General features: G+C 41.9%; 1 protein-coding gene across 1 annotated transcript; it reads left to right on the forward strand.

Moving 5' to 3' along the window:
- The first annotated feature begins 17,300 nt into the window (after positions 1 to 17,300).
- Positions 17,301 to 18,500, forward strand: LOC6054227 (lipase member H). The gene is made up of 3 exons (XM_038263586.1): positions 17,301 to 18,144; positions 18,204 to 18,363; positions 18,428 to 18,500. Exons 1-3 carry the CDS (start codon positions 17,328 to 17,330, stop codon positions 18,486 to 18,488), a joined length of 1,038 nt encoding a protein of 345 aa, XP_038119514.1. The 5' UTR covers positions 17,301 to 17,327; the 3' UTR covers positions 18,489 to 18,500.
- Positions 18,501 to 26,329: the final 7,829 nt, after the last annotated feature.

The following is a 26,329-nucleotide window of genomic DNA, read 5'->3' on the forward strand; positions in this document are numbered from 1 at the left end:
ATAATCTGGCAACCCTGTCTCGAGTTCTGACCAATTAAGTGATATTTATGTGCTTTTTTTGTAGCCGGATCTCACTTAAATGTGTGTAAACAACGTCCGGATCCATCATCCGACCCATCGTTGGTAAGGTTATCGAAAGACCTTTCCAACGAGTCTAAAACATTGAAGATCTGGCAACCCTGTCTCAGGCTATGACCACTTAAGATGCCACTTATGAGCCCTTGAGTGATATGTGTGTTTTTTGTATTGCGGAACTTAACGAAATCAAACGAAATTTGTGTCCAAACCCATCATATCACATTTCACCCATTGCTGGAAAAGAGTGAGGAAGGCACCAACCACATATGTGGATTAAGTTAGTTTTTTGATTATTTTTTTTCACAAATAATCATTTTCCCAAAAGTTAGTGCATAATTGACAAAGGGATCGTGTGATCGTAAAAAATATTTGGAGTGAAAAGTGATTTTTTGTGTGCATTTTTGTCGCGAATTGTGTGATGCAAGGAGGAGTGACTCGAATTTGGATGGTGGAGCAGCGCGCACGCCTTGCTAGAATATTCGTGTTTCGAGCGTCATTTTTGGTTAGTGAATAGTGTTAATTGAGTTGCCTAATTGTTTTGTGATTTTAAAAGCCCTTTCTATATGTCCGTTGATCAGGAGGTACGGTGGCGGATAAATTAGGTAATTATTTTTCAAATAATGTGTTAAATTTTCACGGTGAAAAACTCATTTCTGCCGAAGTTTGGCATAAAAATCTAAATGTGCGTATTTTTTTTTACCCCATTTTTTTAAATGTGAAATTAAATTTACTAACTCCATAATTTTTTTGCCAAGGTGCACCATTTTCAAAATATAGCGATTGAAAGTAAAACTTTGTCCGAAATATTCCGGGTTTTTAATTTTTTGTTTTGAGCGGTGCCTATGATTGTCCATTCCTGAAATTATTGTCCATTCCAGAAAATATTGTTGAGATACAGCAAGGGCTTAAAAAAGAAATAGGAAACTAAAGTTTTCTAACTTGTAACCAAACTGGGTTCCAGAAATATGAATTTAATAAAAAAAATCGAAAATATAGAAAATGTGATCAAAAAATGAAAAACAACACAGAAAAAAAAATCATTGTAATATTACATCTGGGAAGGGGTACATCTTTTATGTCAGAAAAAAGGTGTGATTTTACCTCTGGAAATGTGTAATTTTACCACTTTTCTGGTGTAATGTCACTTTTCCAGTCTAAATTGAGGTAAAATTACATCATAAAGTAGTAATATTCAACCTTCCAAAATTACAGCTTCCAAATTTACATTATTTTTTTCTGTGAATATTTAATTATTTTAAATTGAATTTGCAATCGAAAAATCACTCTAAGATTTTTTGATAAAGTGCTCTGTTTCGCTTCGCTTCGCTTCGCTAGGAGACGGTGATTTTAGCGGATTGCAGACTGGATTTTCGCCATGTGATGTGATGATTGTCTAAGCCCAAGTTGCCTAGGAATCGATAATTGGGAATAGAACCAATTCCACCTGAACCAGATTCTCACCACCATGGCAGCCGTCCATTGCCGGCCGCTCCCATCTCCACCGCGCACCAGGGACAAGGAAAGGGAATTGGAAGACGGGAAGTGTTGATGCTCCACTTTTTTAAGAGTATTAAGGGAAAATCTCCACGGTATCCTCAAGTAAGTTTCGCTTGGAGTTGGACGGTTTTTGGGAAGGTGAATGGTCTGAGGAGCCACCCTAGGCGAGTGGTAACGACCGTTTGCATTGTTGTTCGAATTCTTCGTGTGTTCTCATTTCTAATGGGAATGCTTTCAATTCTTCTCATCTCTTATTGGATGAATTCTATCAGTCGTCCAGGCTATTTATAGCGAGGTATTTTTAGATTCAATTTCAACTGCGCTTGCAAATCTTGCATGCAATCTTGTTAGAGTTCTGATGTTCAACTTGCATTCAATGCGATTCTAAGTCCGATTCTTGGATTCAACTATACCAGTCTGATTCCTCCTCAAGCTACCAATGCTCCACGGTTATGTGGAAAGCATTTTGCTTACCAATCCTAAGGACAGGGGATCGAACCCCGCCGTGAGCTTGAAGTTTTTTTCATTAATTCCAAATTTAATGAGTCCAGAACTTTCTCGTTGGGAGCAGATGGGTATCGAACCCAGAACCATTCGCTTATAAAGCTAACATCGTAACCATTCAGCCACGACCGCTCCCTCATTTTGATAAAGTGCTCTGTTTGGAGATAAAGTCACTTTTATGTTGTAATATTCGGAAATTTCATCTTGTTTTGATTTTCCGCTTTAATTGTTGTATTTCTGCATTTGCGGACGGCATTTAGAGAATGTACTGCAACTATTAATATTGACAAGAACAGTGCTTGGAGCTTAATCTAATCACAAGACTTTCCATTCCCTTGTGGATCATAAACCAGTGTGGTACTCTTCGATATTAGCTCCTGTAAAGTGCTGAACAGTGCAAAAATGCCTCACGGCAACAAAAAGAGGCGATCCTCACCAGCACGATTGGTAGATTCCAAGAAGCTGAAGAATGCCGATGTGTTATCTGCAAAGGCAGGCAGTTTGAGCAAGGACGATCAAAATTAATCTGGAAACCAGTTCGCTACCCTGCCCGTGGACGTGAGCAAGAAGGAAGAATTTAAACAACGGGAAAAGTTGCCACCCATTTTTGTGAAAACATCGTCATCGGACTCGGTGCGAAAGTGGCAGACCGGGTTTATCAAGTCGCTTGTGTGCTGATGGACTCAAAATTCTGCTACCTACCAGAAAGGATTACAACTACGTTCGGGATTTCCTGAACAACACCAAGATTGAATACTACAGCCATGACGATCCAGGTAAACGCCCCATGAAACAGGTCCTCCGAGGCCTGTATGACATGGATGTGAATGTGCTGAAAGAAGAGCTCAAAACTCTTAAGTTGAACGTGATCGAAGTCTTCAAGATGACGAGACACAACAAGGACATCAAGTATCGTGATCAGCTGTACCTGGTTCATTTCTAGAAAGGATCGACAACGCCGTCTGAGCTGAAGGCAGTTCGGGCAATTTTCAACATCATCGTGACTTGGGAACGTTATCGTCCAGTGCACCGTGACGTGACGCAATGTTCGAACTGCTTGCAGTTTAGGCAACCTGCGGAGGTGAGCACAAAACTCAAGCTTGCAACACAATCAACAAGAACATCGAAGCCAAATGCTTCAATTGCGGTGGTGACCATACCACCAAGACTCGGAGCTGCTCAAAACGAGCTGAGTTTGTAAAAATTCGGCAGCAAGCAACCACCAGGCACCAACCAAATCGTCGCAAAACACCAACAGCATTCACGGACGTGGACTTTCCCGCATTGGTGTCACCAGGAGCGGGTTCTGCTCGAGTGGTTCCGAACCTGCAGCCAATATCTTAATGAATTTTGTTTTTTATTCTAATTTTAAGTTAGAATTGTTTTTACAGTGATTAATTTTTTATTTCTTACCCAAATGTATTCTTTTAAATGGAAAAATGTAAAACAATTTGAAGTAATGTGATCAGTTAACAATAAAACGAAAAATACAACAAAGATGAAGAGCATTAAGCCATACCAATTAGCATGTAAAAGAAATATTATTATTATAAGAAAGTTCAATAAAGACATATTTAATTAAAAAAATAAATCATCCCATATTTGAACATTTAAGTTCAGGTAGAAATCGTTGGCAATTTTTTTGAAAAATGCCTAGTAAGACAAAATTTTAATTGGCATTTACTGTTTCCTGAATAAAGAATATATATTTATTGCCCAACTGAATCACTCCGTGAAACCCTATTTTGATTTGATTTGAAGTATTTGACCGATTTTCTGTTCAATATCTTTCGGAAATCTACTCTCCCAAATTTCGTTTCAAGATTCTATCAAATGCTAGCACAAAAGTGTTTTGTTCAAAAAGCGTAATTCCCCTCTTCACATGCATTTATTCATCCGTTTTGTTCGCACCATTCCATAATCAACAGCAAAATCGAGCTTCCTGCAGAAATAAGCGCTTTCCCTCTCCTTCATGATCATGAAGGTACGGGAAGCCATTCTCCAGCTGGTGCTGCCAATCGAAACTACATGATTCTTGCATCTGGAATGTGCTTCCGAGTGCCATCATCTAATGAATATTCCAGCCGAAAGATGAGCCAAATCGACTCGCACACACCCACTCACAGGTGTTCGATTGCTGGCAGAATGAGGTATCGATTGGCGATTAGAAGCGAGAGACAGAGAGTCTGTGGAAACCCGATCTCGAGAAACGTGCACTCCGTTCTGGGTGTGGTTCGGAAATCGGAGCACGATTGAAGCTTTTGTTTCTGATGCGAGCTTTATGTCTCGGTAGTAAACGTGTAGCCAGAGTGATGATTTGTACGACAAGAGCTTTGGAGCCTGGGAGAGTGGAGCTTGCGTTTTGTGAATGGTTTCGGGCAGTGGTGTGCACTCATTTTTAATCGGGAAAGCTTGATTAATTTCACCAACTTTTTTTCCGGATTTTTTGTGTTATATAAAAATGATTTAGTTAATATTGCCGAATTTCTCTCAATGAGCGAGTCAATTTTTACAGGTCTATTTTTATGGACTTGTACGCCACTGACAGCAACAGCCGCCATCCGTGCATTACCTAATCCTCACCAGGGGAACAATAAAGTGAAACTACGTGGTGACGACACATGAAATGAATATTTTAACAGTCCTGTAACGTTATGCCGTTATGCCGGCGCTCAGCTGATACAGTTTGGTTTCTGAATTCATGCCACCATCATATCATTAATAGTAAGAGGTATCCGATATACTTGAAAATTGGAAGAAGCTTTTCTGGATCTTTCGAATGTGGTAGGCTCGAGTCATTTTAAATTTAAAATGAATCAATTCGTCTGTGGTGATAGGCAGCAGCTGGATATGAGTTTAGGTACTTCATATTTATGCAAAAAAGCAACAAATATTATTACTTATGATTTTTTGACATAGGACTATGTCTCTACTTACTATATTGGGGGGCCAGTTCAGAAATTCGATCCAAAGCGTCACATTTAAAAGCGTTAAAAAAGGGGACATTTTGAACGCTTATATCTTTTTTCCCTGTGAATCAATCCAGATGGTTGGACCACCAATCGAAAGAGGAAGACTTCAGCTATTGTTTAACTACATAGATAGTCTGACTAAACATAGTTAAAGCACTTAAAACAAGCAATCAAAATGAGTAATTTTTCAGTACAAATCGGACAGATGCCCAATCAGAGCGAGCGTAGGCATTCGAGACCGCGCCCCTTTTGTGCCGTTCTCCGGCTGTGCCGCTATTTAAGCAGAAAATTTCGCAAAAGCAAGTCACATTGGAACGAGCACTCGAAATGTGCACGTCGGGCCGACGCGGAGCAGCAGCAGCAGCGGCCAATAGAAGAAGAGGACCAGCAATCAGAAGGAAGAACCACCAGCAGCAGAAGGAGGAAATTCGAGCGAAGCGGACCGCGTTGAAGTCACTATGATGCGGCGGTTCTCATGAAAAATGGCCAATTCGACAGTGGTGGCCAAAACCTGGAGTGGACGGTGCCCTCAAAGAAGGTTCCCTCGGGGCCTGGGGGGACATTTACAGAAACATACGAGTTGTGGCAATATGGGTATCAAAATTCATGGTTTTTGATACTGAACATAATAATGGCCATTTCAACAGTAGTGGCCACAACCTGGAGTGGCCGGTGCCCTCAAAGAAGGTTCCCCCCGGGGCCTGGGGGGACATTTACAGAAACATACGTGTTGTGGCAATATGGGTATCAAAATTCATGGTTTTTGATACTGAACATAATAATGGCCATTTCGACAGTAGTGGCCACAACCTGGAGTGGCCGGTGCCCTCAAAGAAGGTTCCCTCGGGGCCTGGGGGACATTTACAGAAACATACGAGTTGTGGCAATATGGGTATCAAAATTCATGGTTTTGATACTGAACATAATAATGGCCATTTCGCCAGTAGTGGCCACAACCTGGAGTGGCCGGTGCCCTCAAAGAAGGTTCCCCGGGGCCTGGGGGACATTTACAGAAACATACGAGTTGTGGCAATATGGGTATCAAAATTCATGGTTTTGATACTGAACATAATAATGGCCATTTCGCCAGTAGTGGCCACAACCTGGAGTGGACGGTGCCCTCAAAGAAGGTTCCCTCGGGGCCTGGGGGACATTTACAGAAACATACGAGTTGTGGCAATATGGGTATCAAAATTCATGGTTTTGATACTGAACATAATAATGGCCATTTCGACAGTAGTGGCCACAACCTGGAGTGGACGGTGCCCTCAAAGAAGGTTCCCTCGGGGCCTGGGGGACATTTACAGAAACATACGAGTTGTGGCAATATGGGTATCAAAATTCATGGTTTTGATACTGAACATAATAATGGCCATTTCGCCAGTAGTGGCCACAACCTGGAGTGGCCGGTGCCCTCAAAGAAGGTTCCCCGGGGCCTGGGGGACATTTACAGAAACATACGAGTTGTGGCAATATGGGTATCAAAATTCATGGTTTTGATACTGAACATAATAATGGCCATTTCGCCAGTAGTGGCCACAACCTGGAGTGGACGGTGCCCTCAAAGAAGGTTCCCTCGGGGCCTGGGGGGACATTTACAGAAACATACGAGTTGTGGCAATATGGGTATCAAAATTCATGGTTTTTGATACTGAACATAATAATGGCCATTTCGACAGTAGTGGCCACAACCTGGAGTGGACGGTGCCCTCAAAGAAGGTTCCCTCGGGGCCTGGGGGGACATTTACAGAAACATACGAGTTGTGGCAATATGGGTATCAAAATTCATGGTTTTTGATACTGAACATAATAATGGCCATTTCGCCAGTAGTGGCCACAACCTGGAGTGGACGGTGCCCTCAAAGAAGGTTCCCTCGGGGCCTGGGGGACATTTACAGAAACATACGAGTTGTGGCAATATGGGTATCAAAATTCATGGTTTTTGATACTGAACATAATAATGGCCATTTCGCCAGTAGTGGCCACAACCTGGAGTGGACGGTGCCCTCAAAGAAGGTTCCCTCGGGGCCTGGGGGGACATTTACAGAAACATACGAGTTGTGGCAATATGGGTATCAAAATTCATGGTTTTTGATACTGAACATAATAATGGCCATTTCGCCAGTAGTGGCCACAACCTGGAGTGGCCGGTGCCCTCAAAGAAGGTTCCCCCGGGGCCTGGGGGACATTTACAGAAACATACGAGTTGTGGCAATATGGGTATCAAAATTCATGGTTTTTGATACTGAACATAATAATGGCCATTTCGCCAGTAGTGGCCACAACCTGGAGTGGACGGTGCCCTCAAAGAAGGTTCCCTCGGGGCCTGGGGGGACATTTACAGAAACATACGAGTTGTGGCAATATGGGTATCAAAATTCATGGTTTTTGATACTGAACATAATAATGGCCATTTCGACAGTAGTGGCCACAACCTGGAGTGGACGGTGCCCTCAAAGAAGGTTCCCTCGGGGCCTGGGGGGACATTTACAGAAACATACGAGTTGTGGCAATATGGGTATCAAAATTCATGGTTTTTGATACTGAACATAATAATGGCCATTTCAACAGTAGTGGCCACAACCTGGAGTGGCCGGTGCCCTCAAAGAAGGTTCCCTCGGGGCCTGGGGGGACATTTACAGAAACATACGTGTTGTGGCAATATGGGTATCAAAATTCATGGTTTTTGATACTGAACATAATAATGGCCATTTCGACAGTAGTGGCCACAACCTGGAGTGGCCGGTGCCCTCAAAGAAGGTTCCCTCGGGGCCTGGGGGACATTTACAGAAACATACGAGTTGTGGCAATATGGGTATCAAAATTCATGGTTTTTGATACTGAACATAATAATGGCCATTTCGCCAGTAGTGGCCACAACCTGGAGTGGCCGGTGCCCTCAAAGAAGGTTCCCCCGGGGCCTGGGGGACATTTACAGAAACATACGAGTTGTGGCAATATGGGTATCAAAATTCATGGTTTTTGATACTGAACATAATAATGGCCATTTCGCCAGTAGTGGCCACAACCTGGAGTGGACGGTGCCCTCAAAGAAGGTTCCCTCGGGGCCTGGGGGGACATTTACAGAAACATACGAGTTGTGGCAATATGGGTATCAAAATTCATGGTTTTTGATACTGAACATAATAATGGCCATTTCGACAGTAGTGGCCACAACCTGGAGTGGACGGTGCCCTCAAAGAAGGTTCCCTCGGGGCCTGGGGGGACATTTACAGAAACATACGAGTTGTGGCAATATGGGTATCAAAATTCATGGTTTTTGATACTGAACATAATAATGGCCATTTCGCCAGTAGTGGCCACAACCTGGAGTGGCCGGTGCCCTCAAAGAAGGTTCCCCCGGGGCCTGGGGGACATTTACAGAAACATACGAGTTGTGGCAATATGGGTATCAAAATTCATGGTTTTTGATACTGAACATAATAATGGCCATTTCGACAGTAGTGGCCACAACCTGGAGTGGACGGTGCCCTCAAAGAAGGTTCCCTCGGGGCCTGGGGGGACATTTACAGAAACATACGAGTTGTGGCAATATGGGTATCAAAATTCATGGTTTTTGATACTGAACATAATAATGGCCATTTCGCCAGTAGTGGCCACAACCTGGAGTGGCCGGTGCCCTCAAAGAAGGTTCCCCCGGGGCCTGGGGGACATTTACAGAAACATACGAGTTGTGGCAATATGGGTATCAAAATTCATGGTTTTTGATACTGAACATAATAATGGCCATTTCGCCAGTAGTGGCCACAACCTGGAGTGGACGGTGCCCTCAAAGAAGGTTCCCTCGGGGCCTGGGGGGACATTTACAGAAACATACGAGTTGTGGCAATATGGGTATCAAAATTCATGGTTTTTGATACTGAACATAATAATGGCCATTTCGACAGTAGTGGCCACAACCTGGAGTGGACGGTGCCCTCAAAGAAGGTTCCCTCGGGGCCTGGGGGGACATTTACAGAAACATACGAGTTGTGGCAATATGGGTATCAAAATTCATGGTTTTTGATACTGAACATAATAATGGCCATTTCGCCAGTAGTGGCCACAACCTGGAGTGGACGGTGCCCTCAAAGAAGGTTCCCTCGGGGCCTGGGGGGACATTTACAGAAACATACGAGTTGTGGCAATATGGGTATCAAAATTCATGGTTTTTGATACTGAACATAATAATGGCCATTTCGCCAGTAGTGGCCACAACCTGGAGTGGCCGGTGCCCTCAAAGAAGGTTCCCCGGGGCCTGGGGGACATTTACAGAAACATACGAGTTGTGGCAATATGGGTATCAAAATTCATGGTTTTGATACTGAACATAATAATGGCCATTTCGCCAGTAGTGGCCACAACCTGGAGTGGACGGTGCCCTCAAAGAAGGTTCCCTCGGGGCCTGGGGGGACATTTACAGAAACATACGAGTTGTGGCAATATGGGTATCAAAATTCATGGTTTTTGATACTGAACATAATAATGGCCATTTCAACAGTAGTGGCCACAACCTGGAGTGGCCGGTGCCCTCAAAGAAGGTTCCCCCCGGGGCCTGGGGGGACATTTACAGAAACATACGTGTTGTGGCAATATGGGTATCAAAATTCATGGTTTTTGATACTGAACATAATAATGGCCATTTCGACAGTAGTGGCCACAACCTGGAGTGGCCGGTGCCCTCAAAGAAGGTTCCCTCGGGGCCTGGGGGACATTTACAGAAACATACGAGTTGTGGCAATATGGGTATCAAAATTCATGGTTTTGATACTGAACATAATAATGGCCATTTCGCCAGTAGTGGCCACAACCTGGAGTGGCCGGTGCCCTCAAAGAAGGTTCCCCCGGGGCCTGGGGGACATTTACAGAAACATACGAGTTGTGGCAATATGGGTATCAAAATTCATGGTTTTTGATACTGAACATAATAATGGCCATTTCGCCAGTAGTGGCCACAACCTGGAGTGGACGGTGCCCTCAAAGAAGGTTCCCTCGGGGCCTGGGGGGACATTTACAGAAACATACGAGTTGTGGCAATATGGGTATCAAAATTCATGGTTTTTGATACTGAACATAATAATGGCCATTTCGACAGTAGTGGCCACAACCTGGAGTGGACGGTGCCCTCAAAGAAGGTTCCCTCGGGGCCTGGGGGACATTTACAGAAACATACGAGTTGTGGCAATATGGGTATCAAAATTCATGGTTTTGATACTGAACATAATAATGGCCATTTCGCCAGTAGTGGCCACAACCTGGAGTGGCCGGTGCCCTCAAAGAAGGTTCCCCGGGGCCTGGGGGACATTTACAGAAACATACGAGTTGTGGCAATATGGGTATCAAAATTCATGGTTTTGATACTGAACATAATAATGGCCATTTCGCCAGTAGTGGCCACAACCTGGAGTGGACGGTGCCCTCAAAGAAGGTTCCCTCGGGGCCTGGGGGGACATTTACAGAAACATACGAGTTGTGGCAATATGGGTATCAAAATTCATGGTTTTTGATACTGAACATAATAATGGCCATTTCGACAGTAGTGGCCACAACCTGGAGTGGACGGTGCCCTCAAAGAAGGTTCCCTCGGGGCCTGGGGGGACATTTACAGAAACATACGAGTTGTGGCAATATGGGTATCAAAATTCATGGTTTTTGATACTGAACATAATAATGGCCATTTCAACAGTAGTGGCCACAACCTGGAGTGGCCGGTGCCCTCAAAGAAGGTTCCCTCGGGGCCTGGGGGGACATTTACAGAAACATACGTGTTGTGGCAATATGGGTATCAAAATTCATGGTTTTTGATACTGAACATAATAATGGCCATTTCGACAGTAGTGGCCACAACCTGGAGTGGCCGGTGCCCTCAAAGAAGGTTCCCTCGGGGCCTGGGGGACATTTACAGAAACATACGAGTTGTGGCAATATGGGTATCAAAATTCATGGTTTTTGATACTGAACATAATAATGGCCATTTCGCCAGTAGTGGCCACAACCTGGAGTGGCCGGTGCCCTCAAAGAAGGTTCCCCCGGGGCCTGGGGGACATTTACAGAAACATACGAGTTGTGGCAATATGGGTATCAAAATTCATGGTTTTTGATACTGAACATAATAATGGCCATTTCGCCAGTAGTGGCCACAACCTGGAGTGGACGGTGCCCTCAAAGAAGGTTCCCTCGGGGCCTGGGGGGACATTTACAGAAACATACGAGTTGTGGCAATATGGGTATCAAAATTCATGGTTTTTGATACTGAACATAATAATGGCCATTTCGACAGTAGTGGCCACAACCTGGAGTGGACGGTGCCCTCAAAGAAGGTTCCCTCGGGGCCTGGGGGGACATTTACAGAAACATACGAGTTGTGGCAATATGGGTATCAAAATTCATGGTTTTTGATACTGAACATAATAATGGCCATTTCGCCAGTAGTGGCCACAACCTGGAGTGGCCGGTGCCCTCAAAGAAGGTTCCCCCGGGGCCTGGGGGACATTTACAGAAACATACGAGTTGTGGCAATATGGGTATCAAAATTCATGGTTTTTGATACTGAACATAATAATGGCCATTTCGCCAGTAGTGGCCACAACCTGGAGTGGACGGTGCCCTCAAAGAAGGTTCCCTCGGGGCCTGGGGGGACATTTACAGAAACATACGAGTTGTGGCAATATGGGTATCAAAATTCATGGTTTTTGATACTGAACATAATAATGGCCATTTCGACAGTAGTGGCCACAACCTGGAGTGGACGGTGCCCTCAAAGAAGGTTCCCTCGGGGCCTGGGGGGACATTTACAGAAACATACGAGTTGTGGCAATATGGGTATCAAAATTCATGGTTTTTGATACTGAACATAATAATGGCCATTTCGCCAGTAGTGGCCACAACCTGGAGTGGACGGTGCCCTCAAAGAAGGTTCCCTCGGGGCCTGGGGGGACATTTACAGAAACATACGAGTTGTGGCAATATGGGTATCAAAATTCATGGTTTTTGATACTGAACATAATAATGGCCATTTCGCCAGTAGTGGCCACAACCTGGAGTGGCCGGTGCCCTCAAAGAAGGTTCCCCGGGGCCTGGGGGACATTTACAGAAACATACGAGTTGTGGCAATATGGGTATCAAAATTCATGGTTTTTGATACTGAACATAATAATGGCCATTTCGCCAGTAGTGGCCACAACCTGGAGTGGACGGTGCCCTCAAAGAAGGTTCCCTCGGGGCCTGGGGGGACATTTACAGAAACATACGAGTTGTGGCAATATGGGTATCAAAATTCATGGTTTTTGATACTGAACATAATAATGGCCATTTCAACAGTAGTGGCCACAACCTGGAGTGGCCGGTGCCCTCAAAGAAGGTTCCCCCCGGGGCCTGGGGGGACATTTACAGAAACATACGTGTTGTGGCAATATGGGTATCAAAATTCATGGTTTTTGATACTGAACATAATAATGGCCATTTCGACAGTAGTGGCCACAACCTGGAGTGGCCGGTGCCCTCAAAGAAGGTTCCCTCGGGGCCTGGGGGACATTTACAGAAACATACGAGTTGTGGCAATATGGGTATCAAAATTCATGGTTTTTGATACTGAACATAATAATGGCCATTTCGCCAGTAGTGGCCACAACCTGGAGTGGCCGGTGCCCTCAAAGAAGGTTCCCCCGGGGCCTGGGGGACATTTACAGAAACATACGAGTTGTGGCAATATGGGTATCAAAATTCATGGTTTTTGATACTGAACATAATAATGGCCATTTCGCCAGTAGTGGCCACAACCTGGAGTGGACGGTGCCCTCAAAGAAGGTTCCCTCGGGGCCTGGGGGGACATTTACAGAAACATACGAGTTGTGGCAATATGGGTATCAAAATTCATGGTTTTTGATACTGAACATAATAATGGCCATTTCGACAGTAGTGGCCACAACCTGGAGTGGACGGTGCCCTCAAAGAAGGTTCCCTCGGGGCCTGGGGGGACATTTACAGAAACATACGAGTTGTGGCAATATGGGTATCAAAATTCATGGTTTTGATACTGAACATAATAATGGCCATTTCGCCAGTAGTGGCCACAACCTGGAGTGGCCGGTGCCCTCAAAGAAGGTTCCCCGGGGCCTGGGGGACATTTACAGAAACATACGAGTTGTGGCAATATGGGTATCAAAATTCATGGTTTTGATACTGAACATAATAATGGCCATTTCGCCAGTAGTGGCCACAACCTGGAGTGGACGGTGCCCTCAAAGAAGGTTCCCTCGGGGCCTGGGGGGACATTTACAGAAACATACGAGTTGTGGCAATATGGGTATCAAAATTCATGGTTTTGATACTGAACATAATAATGGCCATTTCGACAGTAGTGGCCACAACCTGGAGTGGACGGTGCCCTCAAAGAAGGTTCCCTCGGGGCCTGGGGGGACATTTACAGAAACATACGAGTTGTGGCAATATGGGTATCAAAATTCATGGTTTTTGATACTGAACATAATAATGGCCATTTCGCCAGTAGTGGCCACAACCTGGAGTGGACGGTGCCCTCAAAGAAGGTTCCCTCGGGGCCTGGGGGGACATTTACAGAAACATACGAGTTGTGGCAATATGGGTATCAAAATTCATGGTTTTTGATACTGAACATAATAATGGCCATTTCGCCAGTAGTGGCCACAACCTGGAGTGGACGGTGCCCTCAAAGAAGGTTCCCTCGGGGCCTGGGGGGACATTTACAGAAACATACGAGTTGTGGCAATATGGGTATCAAAATTCATGGTTTTTGATACTGAACATAATAATGGCCATTTCGCCAGTAGTGGCCACAACCTGGAGTGGCCGGTGCCCTCAAAGAAGGTTCCCCCGGGGCCTGGGGGACATTTACAGAAACATACGAGTTGTGGCAATATGGGTATCAAAATTCATGGTTTTTGATACTGAACATAATAATGGCCATTTCGCCAGTAGTGGCCACAACCTGGAGTGGACGGTGCCCTCAAAGAAGGTTCCCTCGGGGCCTGGGGGGACATTTACAGAAACATACGAGTTGTGGCAATATGGGTATCAAAATTCATGGTTTTTGATACTGAACATAATAATGGCCATTTCGACAGTAGTGGCCACAACCTGGAGTGGACGGTGCCCTCAAAGAAGGTTCCCTCGGGGCCTGGGGGGACATTTACAGAAACATACGAGTTGTGGCAATATGGGTATCAAAATTCATGGTTTTTGATACTGAACATAATAATGGCCATTTCAACAGTAGTGGCCACAACCTGGAGTGGCCGGTGCCCTCAAAGAAGGTTCCCTCGGGGCCTGGGGGGACATTTACAGAAACATACGAGTTGTGGCAATATGGGTATCAAAATTCATGGTTTTTGATACTGAACATAATAATGGCCATTTCGACAGTAGTGGCCACAACCTGGAGTGGCCGGTGCCCTCAAAGAAGGTTCCCTCGGGGCCTGGGGGGACATTTACAGAAACATACGAGTTGTGGCAATATGGGTATCAAAATTCATGGTTTTTGATACTGAACATAATAATGGCCATTTCGCCAGTAGTGGCCACAACCTGGAGTGGCCGGTGCCCTCAAAGAAGGTTCCCCGGGGCCTGGGGGACATTTACAGAAACATACGAGTTGTGGCAATATGGGTATCAAAATTCATGGTTTTGATACTGAACATAATAATGGCCATTTCGCCAGTAGTGGCCACAACCTGGAGTGGCCGGTGCCCTCAAAGAAGGTTCCCCGGGCCTGGGGGACATTTACAGAAACATACGAGTTGTGGCAATATGGGTATCAAAATTCATGGTTTTGATACTGAACATAATAATGGCCATTTCGCCAGTAGTGGCCACAACCTGGAGTGGACGGTGCCCTCAAAGAAGGTTCCCTCGGGGCCTGGGGGGACATTTACAGAAACATACGAGTTGTGGCAATATGGGTATCAAAATTCATGGTTTTTGATACTGAACATAATAATGGCCATTTCGACAGTAGTGGCCACAACCTGGAGTGGACGGTGCCCTCAAAGAAGGTTCCCTCGGGGCCTGGGGGGACATTTACAGAAACATACGAGTTGTGGCAATATGGGTATCAAAATTCATGGTTTTTGATACTGAACATAATAATGGCCATTTCAACAGTAGTGGCCACAACCTGGAGTGGCCGGTGCCCTCAAAGAAGGTTCCCCCCGGGGCCTGGGGGGACATTTACAGAAACATACGTGTTGTGGCAATATGGGTATCAAAATTCATGGTTTTTGATACTGAACATAATAATGGCCATTTCGACAGTAGTGGCCACAACCTGGAGTGGCCGGTGCCCTCAAAGAAGGTTCCCTCGGGGCCTGGGGGACATTTACAGAAACATACGAGTTGTGGCAATATGGGTATCAAAATTCATGGTTTTTGATACTGAACATAATAATGGCCATTTCGCCAGTAGTGGCCACAACCTGGAGTGGCCGGTGCCCTCAAAGAAGGTTCCCCCGGGGCCTGGGGGACATTTACAGAAACATACGAGTTGTGGCAATATGGGTATCAAAATTCATGGTTTTTGATACTGAACATAATAATGGCCATTTCGCCAGTAGTGGCCACAACCTGGAGTGGACGGTGCCCTCAAAGAAGGTTCCCTCGGGGCCTGGGGGGACATTTACAGAAACATACGAGTTGTGGCAATATGGGTATCAAAATTCATGGTTTTTGATACTGAACATAATAATGGCCATTTCGACAGTAGTGGCCACAACCTGGAGTGGCCGGTGCCCTCAAAGAAGGTTCCCCGGGGCCTGGGGAACATTTACAGAAACATACGAGTTGTGGCAATATGGGTATCAAAATTCATGGTTTTGATACTGAACATAATAATGGCCATTTCAACAGTAGTGGCCACAACCTGGAGTGGCCGGTGCCCTCAAAGAAGGTTCCCCGGGCCTGGGGGACATTTACAGAAACATACGTGTTGTGGCAATATGGGTATCAAAATTCATGGTTTTGATACTGAACATAATAATGGCCATTTCGACAGTAGTGGCCACAACCTGGAGTGGCCGGTGCCCTCAAAGAAGGTTCCCTCGGGGCCTGGGGGGACATTTACAGAAACATACGAGTTGTGGCAATATGGGTATCAAAATTCATGGTTTTTGATACTGAACATAATAATGGCCATTTTGACAGTAGTGGCCACAACCTGGAGTGGCCGGTGCCCTCAAAGAAGGTTCCCCGGGGCCTGGGGGGACATTTACAGAAACATACGAGTTGTGGCAATATGGGTATCAAAATTAATGGTTTTTGATACTGAACATAATAATGGCCATTTCGACAGTAGTGGCCACAACCTGGAGTGGCCGGTGCCCTCAAAGAAGGTTCCTCCGGGGCCTGGGGGGACATTTACAGAAACATACGAGTTGAGGCAATATGGGTATCAAAATTAATGGTTTTTGATACTGAACATAATAATGGCCATTTCGACAGTAGTGGCCACAACCTGGAGTGGCCGGTGCCCTCAAAGAAGGTTCCCTCGGGGCCTGGGGGACATTTACAGAAACATACGAGTTGCGGCAATATGGGTATCAAAATTCATGGTTTTTGATACTGAACATAATAATGGCCATTTCGCCAGTAGTGGCCACAACCTGGAGTGGCCGGTGCCCTCAAAGAAGGTTCCCCCGGGGCCTGGGGGACATTTACAGAAACATACGAGTTGTGGCAATATGGGTATCAAAATTAATGGTTTTTGATACTGAACATGAAAATTTACATTTCGACCGTAGTGACCACAACCTGGAGTTGCCGGTGCCCTCATGGAAGGTTCACCTTGGGAGAACATTTATGACAATTTTGCCGACAAATCTATAAAACAAAATAAAATAATGTTATTTCAGATTTCACTAGCAATCCAAAAACACATTCAAATTGTTTGGTCCTATGTCTTTTGGTTATGTCTCTGACATACCATCTTGAACTTTTTTTCAAATTTTCTTCGCAAAGTTGGTAAAAAGAGAAACCCTTCCTATTCGAAATCGTTTTGTGAGAGAACCGAATCGCCCAAAACAAATCTTCTACTGTAACAGAAACAGGTAAACAAATATTCAGTATCCAAAATCTTTGCAAAAACAACAGAATTTTCTGTATGCAACATCCGAGCGTCACGTTAGAACAAATGTTCAAACACAGCTGTTTTCCTACAAATTTGAACCGGTCCCAAACTTCTTCTTAAGAAATTATTTCAACTTGAATCATTTTCAACGCAAATTTCATCCCAATCGAAACGTTTCCATCATGTGGCAACTGGTGACGCTGGCGCTCTTTGCGGCCTCGATCTTCGCCGGATCCGCTGCCCAGCTGAAGCTGGACATGTCGGACAAATCCGAGGCCGAACTGCTGGCCCTCATGGATGACATGACGAAGCTGCTAAACGTCCAGAAGGCGAAACTCCCGGGACCGATCGACCAGGAGGTGCGGTTTTTCTGCAGCAATCGCCAAGGGGCCGCGTTCTCGCAGGTCATGCTGAACGATCAGGGCTTGCTGGCGAAGATGAGCATGCAAAAACCGGTGGCCTTTGTCATCCACGGCTGGACGAGCAGCTCCCAGGAGGCCCACTTTCGCGACCTGGCCGGGAACTACAGCCGGTACGTGGACAGTAACGTGTGCCTGGTGGATTGGGCCAACCTGGCGGCGTACTCGTACGACGTGGCGTCCGGCCAGAGCATCCGCATGACGGCCAACTACCTGACGAGGTTCGTGCGGTTCCTGAACCTGAACGGAATTGGCTACGCCAAGGTGACACTGATTGGGCACAGCCTGGGGGCGCACATTAGCGGTTTCGTCGGCAAGAACCTGGGCGGAGAGGTTGGGCAGATCTTCGCGCTCGATCCGGCTGGAGTGATGTTCACCATGCCCGAGGACGTGGGGGAGTCGAATCGGCTGACGAAGAGCGACGCCAAGTTCGTGCAGGTCATCTACACGACCCAGGGCACGCTGGCGATGGGCATCAGCGCGGGCCACCAGAACCTGTGGATGAACAACAACGGGATGTACCCGCAGCCGGGCTGCAAGAAGGTGGGCGAAGGCAAGGGACTGTTCAGCAAGACCGTGGGTAAGAGCTCATTTTTGTGTTGCAAACCTACGAAATACAGCTTTTTTAATCATTTCAAGCCGAACTGACCTGCAGCCATACGATGTCCGTGGCAATGTTTCTGGCAGCACTGGACCCCAAGGTGGAATTTACCATGAAGCGCTGCTCAAACTACTGGCTGTACAACATCGGAATGTGTGCCCTCGCCACCAAGGACAAACTGGGAATATGGTCAAAGAGGTAGGCGTATTGAATCTTTTGTTATTTTTATACAACTTTTTATAAGCAAATTTTCAAATTCCAGAGTTTCTGGTGATTTCTACGGATCTAACGAAATGGAATTTCCTTATGCTAGTAAAAAATAAATAAATCTGGTTTAGAACAACTCCACGTAATCTGTCTTTTACAAACTTTCCCTACCCCCAAAGAACGTTGACAACTTAGTACCCAGAAGCAGTGTTGCACTTTTCACTGCCGCTCACTTGAAGCTTCTCGCAGAAACTGGATAAAAACAGGGGGTGCACCCCGTGAAAAGGTGTAATTTCTTCACAGGACTTTCCTGCGAAACAAAAAGCGCATCGCAAGGGGAATTAAAATTCCTGCAAGCTTTGCTTAATCAAGGAAATCCCGAGAACGGAACGGGAAGCTGCCCTGACGGATGAAACGCTGAGGAGTTTTTTCATCTTGATTAAGCTTTCCAGTGGTCGTATGATGTGTTTTTCCACATTTTGAGAATAAAATAAATGAAACATCAATATTTCAGTTAAATTGCAAGCAAAAAAATGGTTGAATAAATCAACGATTGAAAACAATAAGACAGTAGTCTCATCGTTATATTACAGTTCTGAGGAAGACATTGCTTCAAAGCTTAATTAGTCAACCAAGAGCGGGAGAAAGCTGGTACAAGTTTCCTGAGCAGTTCTCTAGGATTTCGGTCATTCGATTTTTTTTGTATTTTTTAATCCGACTGAAACTTTTTTGGTGCCTTCGGTATGCCCAAAGAAGCCATTTTGCATCATTAGTTTGTCCATATAATTTTCCATACAAATTCGGCAGCTGTCCATACAAAAATGATGTATGAAAATTCAAAAATCTGTATCTTTTGAAGGAATTTTTTGATCGATTTGGTGTCTTCGGCAAAGTTGTAGGTATGGATACGGACTACACTGGAAAAAAATAATACACGGTAAAAAAAATTTGGTGATTTTTTTATTTAACTTTTTATCACTAAAACTTGATTTACAAAAAAACACTATTTTTAATTTTTTTTATTTTTTGATATGTTTTAGAAGGCATAAAATGCCAACTTTTCAGAAATTTCCAGGTTGTGCAAAAAATCACTGACCGAGTTATGAATTTTTTAATCAATACTGATTTTTTCAAAAATCGAAATTTTGGTCGTAAAAATTTTCAACTTCATTTTTCGATGTAAAATCAAATTTGCAATCAAAAAGTACTTTACTGAAATTTTGATAAAGTGCACCGTTTTCAAGTTATAGCCATATTTAAGTGACTTTTTGAAAATAGTCGCAGTTTTTCATTTTTTTAAATTAGTGCACATGTTTGCCCAGTTTTGAAAAAAATATTTTTGAAAAGCTGAGAAAATTCTCTATATTTTGCTTATTTGGACTTTGTTGATACGACCTTTAGTTGCTGAGATATTGCAATGCAAAGGTTTAAAAACAGGAAAATTGATGTTTTCTAAGTTTCACCCAAACAACCCACCATTTTCTATCGTCAATATCTCAGCAACTAATGGTCCGATTTTCAATGTTAATATATGAAACATTTGTGAAATTTTCCGATCTCTTCGAAAAAAATATTTTTGGAATTTTCAAATCAAGACTAACATTTCACAAAGGCCAAACATTCAATATTACGCCCTTTTAAAATGTTTGTCTTGATTTGAAAATTCCAAAAATATTCAAATTGGTCAAATTGGTGTCCAAGCTGAAAATAAACCTTAAGCTGCTTGAGTAAGAATCGTGCTACCTTTTTCCAAGCCTTTTGGAGAGTTAAAACAGTTTTTTGAATTATCATTATCATCATTTTTAATGATATTTAGAAGTTGTGTGTTTATTTCAGTGCCATTCATTTTCATCTAACCAAAGCTAAATTGAATGAAATTCCCATTTCAACAAAGCAGCTGCCAAGCGGTTCATTTCCGCAGCATGTGTCCCACTCGGTATGATTTCATTAGAATCCATTCAGCCAATCCTCACGTGGCTTATCTAACGAAAAAATAGAACTTGAAAACTTCATTGCATAAATAAATTTATACGCTCCACTTTGAACGAGTTGCCGAGCGAATCCTCTCGATGCAGGCGATTAGTTTAAATATTAGAACGAATTTCCCACGATTCCAATTTTTATAGAGTGTTTTTTTGTCTGTCTCCCCGTTTTCATCAGCTTTCCAACTATATTCATTTCAATTTTCCATTTCCCAGCAATGAATATCCGCTGGATGCCGTTGCAACTCCAAAAAAATGTAGCTTGGAAATGCCCTTTTTTCTGCACTGTCAAGCATTTATTCTATACATGATTGCTAGAGCGGCTGTGTTGACGTCGAAAAAAATCGAATTGAAAGCAACAAAAAATAACCAATAAAAATATAAAATATATGCGGATTCGTCCGGCGCGTCCAGCGGATCGAAATTAGTTGACCCCTGCTGGTACCACCATCACCATTTGAAAAGTGGGGGCCGGGTTAGAGGTTACAATGAGAACAATTTCAATATTTTACGTATTATGGTTTGCTGTCGCTGGTGGCGCCGCAAATGGTACTCAAAAATGGGTGAAAAAAAGCTGTGGGAAATTTCAGAGCTGGATGTCAATCGAGAGTGAAATGAAGCGAATTTAGGTAAAATTGACAGAACTGTTCATAATTGCACTCCTTTTGCAACTAAAAACTAAAAACTTAAAAACTAAAAACTAAAAACTAAAAACTAAAAACTAAAAACTAAAAACTAAAAACTAAAAACTAAAAACTAAAAACTAAAAACTAAAAACTAAAAACTAAAAACTAAAAACTAAAAACTAAAAACTAAAAACTAAAAACTAAAAACTAAAACTAAAAACTAAAAACTAAAAACTAAAAACTAAAAACTAAAACTAAAAACTAAAACTAAAAACTAAAAACTAAAAACTAAAAACTAAAAACTAAAAACTAAAAACTAAAAACTAAAAACTAAAAACTAAAAACTAAAAACTAAAAACTAAAAACTAAAAACTAAAACTAAAAACTAAAAACTAAAAACTAAAAACTAAAAACTAAAAACTAAAAACTAAAAACTAAAAACTAAAAACTAAAAACTAAAAACTAAAAACTAAAAACTAAAAACTAAAAACTAAAAACTAAAAACTAAAAACTAAAAACTAAAAACTAAAAACTAAAAACTAAAAACTAAAAACTAAAAACTAAAAATTAAAGACTAAAAACTAAAAACTAAAAACTAAAAACTAAAAACTAAAAACTAAAAACTAAAAACTAAAAACTAAAAACTAAAAACTAAAAACTAAAAACTAAAAACTAAAAACTAAAAACTAAAAACTAAAAACTAAAAACTAAAAACTAAAAACAAAAACTAAAAACTAAAAACTAAAAACAAAAACAAAAACTAAAAACTAAAAACTAAAACTAAAAACTAAAAACTAAAAACTAAAAACTAAAAACTAAAAACTAAAAACTAAAAACTAAAAACTAAAAACTAAAACTAAAAACTAAAAACTAAAAACTAAAAACTAAAAACTAAAACTAAAAACTAAAAACTAAAAACTAAAAACTAAAAACTAAAAACTAAAAACTAAAACTAAAAACTAAAAACTAAAAACTAAAAACTAAAAACTAAAAACTAAAAACTAAAAACTAAAACTAAAAACTAAAAACTAAAAACTAAAAACTAAAAACTAAAAACTAAAAACTAAAAACTAAAAACTAAAAACTAAAAACTAAAAACTAAAAACTAAAAACTAAAAACTAAAAACTAAAAACTAAAAACTAAAAACTAAAAACTAAAAACTAAAAACTAAAAACTAAAAACTAAAAACTAAAAACTAAAAACTAAAAACTAAAAACTAAAAACTAAAAACTAAAAACTAAAAACTAAAAATAAAAAACTAAAAACTAAAAACTTTTTTATTCATTGCTTTTTATTTTCTTCATAATTCATCTCTACAGATCTGTTTATCTAAAAACGAATTTAAATTCTTATTTAAACTGGTATTTCTTCTCAGCAGTGACAGAAAGAAAAAAAAAGTTGAACAATTTTTAAACCAACGAGCTGCTTCAGATTGAAATTTCCTTACCCTACTCCCACATCACCAAGTGGGCCACAGCGTTGGCCAACAACGTTGTCACTAACTGGCACCAGATCGAAACCCTCCCGGGTAAGGCAAACACAGGGAGAAAAAAAAATATATCCAAATTCAAAACTGTCCCAAACTCGCACCAGTAGGACCAGCGTGGGGTGGAACTGACCGTGATGATGTTGGCACTGGGAAATTGGAACCGATTGATGGAACCGAAAATCCGAAAAAGTTAGTGAATCAGAAAATTGCATTCTTTCCCCCTGCGGGAGTGGGGTTGGGCTGGAGGAGTGTCCGGTGAAGGGTTCTGTGCGAGGATGAATGAATCGGTTTCCGATTTCCATACTTTTGTTTTTTTTTTTTGTGATGCCCAATCGAAACGGCTGATGAGCAAAAATCAAGCCGTTTTACAGAGCGTGTTGGGCCGGTGTCCTTAGTTTGCCATTCATTTTCCAATGAAGATTCACTTTAAAAAGTTACAGATTAAATCATGTATCTAAGATCAAAATCAAAATCAAAGGGATTTGGAAATAGTTCAAATATGCATGATCACCGCTTGCGATTCTTAATTTTTTTCAAGTAATTCAAAGATTCAAACATGCCAAACAAAAAGCATTTTCCCCTAACCGAAATTGATTTCATCTCTTCTTTTGCTCTTTCAGCTCAGGCGAACAGTGCGAACTGATCACCGACAGGGTAAATGATGACGTCTGTAAATTTAAAGTGTGTCGTATTTGCACAAGTTTGCCGGCAGTGCGATTGATTTTCTGGTTCACTTGCAGGGATGAAATGGAATCGGAATTGAAAGCATCGTCGCGAGTCATGGGCCGTGAACTGCTGCTACGATTACATGGAGATTCAATCGTGGATAATTTTTCAAACAAAAATGTTGCTGAGCCTAAATCCTAAATGTGAGCTCGATTAGACTAAATTTCGAGTAGCCCAAACTAAAAGCATTTTCCACACCATTTTGTATAGGGAAGGCAAAACCATAGACCTACTTTTCTTATCTAATCTAATCTCATCTAATCTAACCCTAGCGCAGCCAGTCTTTCGAGGGCATCCTGGAAAATGCCTTAGGTTGATTAACGCCTAGCATCTTCTTGTCATTATTAACAATTGCAGTGTCCCAATGCAATTTATTGCTTTGAAACATCACAAACGTTAAAGCGGCCAGGCCAACTGCGTAAAGTTAACCGCAAAGATGATTCGTTGAATTGGGTTGAGTTTGAACAAGAATGTTCAAACAGCAATACAGTTCTGAATCTGCAGGGGAGGAAGAAACGTGGGGATCATCCGCTCACGTTCCTGTTTGTTTGAGTTACGAATCGTTAGGAGCCACCATGCTAATAAGTTTTGGTGCTCCGGGACCCTCGGGGATGGGACATTGTATTTCCACAGATGCCCAGGACACTATTTGCCGTGGTTAAAGCGCCACAACTCGCTCTCTGTTGATGAGATGGAAAGACATTATTTTATGGAAGAAACATTGTTTTATTCACATAAATCATGCATGTTTTTACCAAATTCAACAGATAGGATATGATACTGAATTTAATATTACGATGCTTTATCACAATTAGAAAAAGAAAAGGACTTACCATAACAATAATTCAAGGCCCGCTCTGAAACCAAGGAAAAACTTACCACCGGAACGCACCCTCTTTAGCCCCTACCGTTCTACATTATCCTCTCCCTTGCTTCGGCCGATCAGAAGACGCTTTCTTGCCATGCATCGCAGGAAAACGACCGCTGCAAAATGAACGCTGCATTTCGCCGGCTCAACATCCTCTGATATTGTTGAAGTTTTCCACTGCATACCAGCCTAGTTAAAAACTCCAACCAACACAAACTCAATCATACATGGCACACACCTCTTCGCATGATTTTGATCCATCAATAGAGTTATCCACGTGCGCATGTATTGCGTGTACGTACACGAAAAAAAGTGAGATTAAATTTTGTACCAGCCAGCAAAACAAATGGTGTGCTAATGTGTGTGAGATCGCTCTATTCCTTCCTTTACACACACAAACCCAAAAACGTCAACAAAAGTTGCCCTGTCCTGCAGGAAAGTGAGTTCGCCGAATGACACTTGCACGACACGTTTTTTTGCAACGCGCCGACTGCACCGCCATAGAGTTATCTACGTGCGCATGTATTGCGTGTACGTACACGAAAAAGATTGAGGTTAAATTTTGTACCCGCCAGCAAAACAAATGGGGTGCTGGTGTGCGTGAGCTCGGGCTTAGATAACTCTATGGAAAAAGGAAGAAGAAGACACTGACACCGCTACTCAAGCAATATTTTCAAAGAAATCATCCAGAAATCCTCGATTTTCACAAAACTTTCACTTTCTCGAGCATCCATGCTCAACTATTCAACATTAAAATGTACAACCGATACCGGAAACTACCGAAAACACGAAGAAATCACGAAAACTCGAAGCCACACAATACAAACAACTGCACCTTGCTTGAGTCTTTGAGTTTATCGCAAAACCATAGAGCATTCAACGTGCGTATGTATTGCTTGTACGTACACGAAAATAAAGTGAGGTTGAATTTTGTCAGCCAGCAAAACGAAATGATGCGCTAGTGTGCGTACGCGAAACATCATAAAACTCTATAGACCTACTTTTTGAGATAAACGAAGCTATACATAAACGACGAGGAATGTGGGGAGGGTTTTGCTTTTTGGCAAACATAAGCACAAATTTAAAAAAAAAATGAATAACTGCGACTATTTTCAAAAAAGCTACCCGAAAATGGCTATAACTTGAAAACGGTACACCTATCAAAATTTCAAACAAGTATTTTATGATTGCAAATTCGATTTTACATCGAAAAATGAAGTTGAAAATTTTTTGCTACCGGTATCTCGATTTAAAAAAAAAATCTGTATTGTTTTAAAAATTCATAACTAGGTCAAAGATTTTTTGCCCGTTCTGGAAATTTCTGGAAAGTTGGCATTTATGTCCCTTAAAACATATCAGAAAATGAAAAAAAAACTGTTTTTTATGCAAATCAAGTTTTGGTGACAAAAAGTGAGATTAAAAATCACCAAAAAAAAAAATTACCGTGTATCATTTTTTTTTCTGTGTAGTTTTTATCCATACCTACAATTTTGCCCAAGACACCAAATCGATCATACTATTCCTTTAAAAGATATAGTTTTTAGAATTTTCATAAATTATTTTTGTATGGACAGCTGCCAAATTTGTATGGAAAATTATATGGACTTACTAATGATGCAAAATGGCCTCCTTTTGCATACCGAAGGCATAAAAAAAGTTTCAGCCGGATTAAAGAATACAAAAAAATAAAATTGCAAAAGAAACCCGATTTCGTAGAGAATTCCTTTGTTAGGGAAGGACATAAAACATGTTTTTTCAAGCAAAAATTATATTACAAAATGAAAAAAGTTTCAAATAATTCGGCCAATTTAAAACATTGCGAACAAAAATCTTCTGATGCTGAAACCCTTTAATATCCTTTTTATTTCAGTCCTAATATCTTATTTAATTTGAACAACTAAGGAGAAAGAAGAGATGTAGTATGTCGACGTTGTCGTGCTATCTTGTCACACGTAATTCCGAGAAAAATGCGTTTTTATGTTTGACCTTGAAAAGCACGCAATCGTTCGGGACAATGCCCCAAAGTTTGGTTAAATTTGTTGTTGGAGTTCCGAGTTATAATTACAAATGGTTACGGTAGCCGGGAATGTGCGTGTGTCAAACGCGTTCTTAACTCTATTCGGCCCAAAATGCACATGCAACAAGATAGCACTGCAACGACGATGTATTCTAGGAAGGTATCTATTACGGCTAATTACGATTATGATCTATTGCATCCACATAGGAATACAATTGATATGATGGAGAACAAAGAAGAAATATGCC

This window comes from Culex quinquefasciatus, chromosome 3 (assembly GCF_015732765.1).
Source record: "Culex quinquefasciatus strain JHB chromosome 3, VPISU_Cqui_1.0_pri_paternal, whole genome shotgun sequence".
Lineage (NCBI taxonomy): Eukaryota > Metazoa > Arthropoda > Insecta > Diptera > Culicidae > Culex > Culex quinquefasciatus.

Excerpts from the sequence above, each read along its gene's own strand:
- LOC6054227 (XM_038263586.1), top strand. The coding sequence starts at position 17,328 with ATGTGGCAACTGGTGACGCTGGCGCTCTTTGCGGCCTCGATCTTCGCC. Across the intron at positions 18,145-18,203 it reads ACTGTTCAGCAAGACCGTGG|CCGAACTGACCTGCAGCCAT; the intron begins GTAAGAGCTCAT and ends AATCATTTCAAG. Across the intron at positions 18,364-18,427 it reads CTGGGAATATGGTCAAAGAG|AGTTTCTGGTGATTTCTACG; the intron begins GTAGGCGTATTG and ends TTCAAATTCCAG.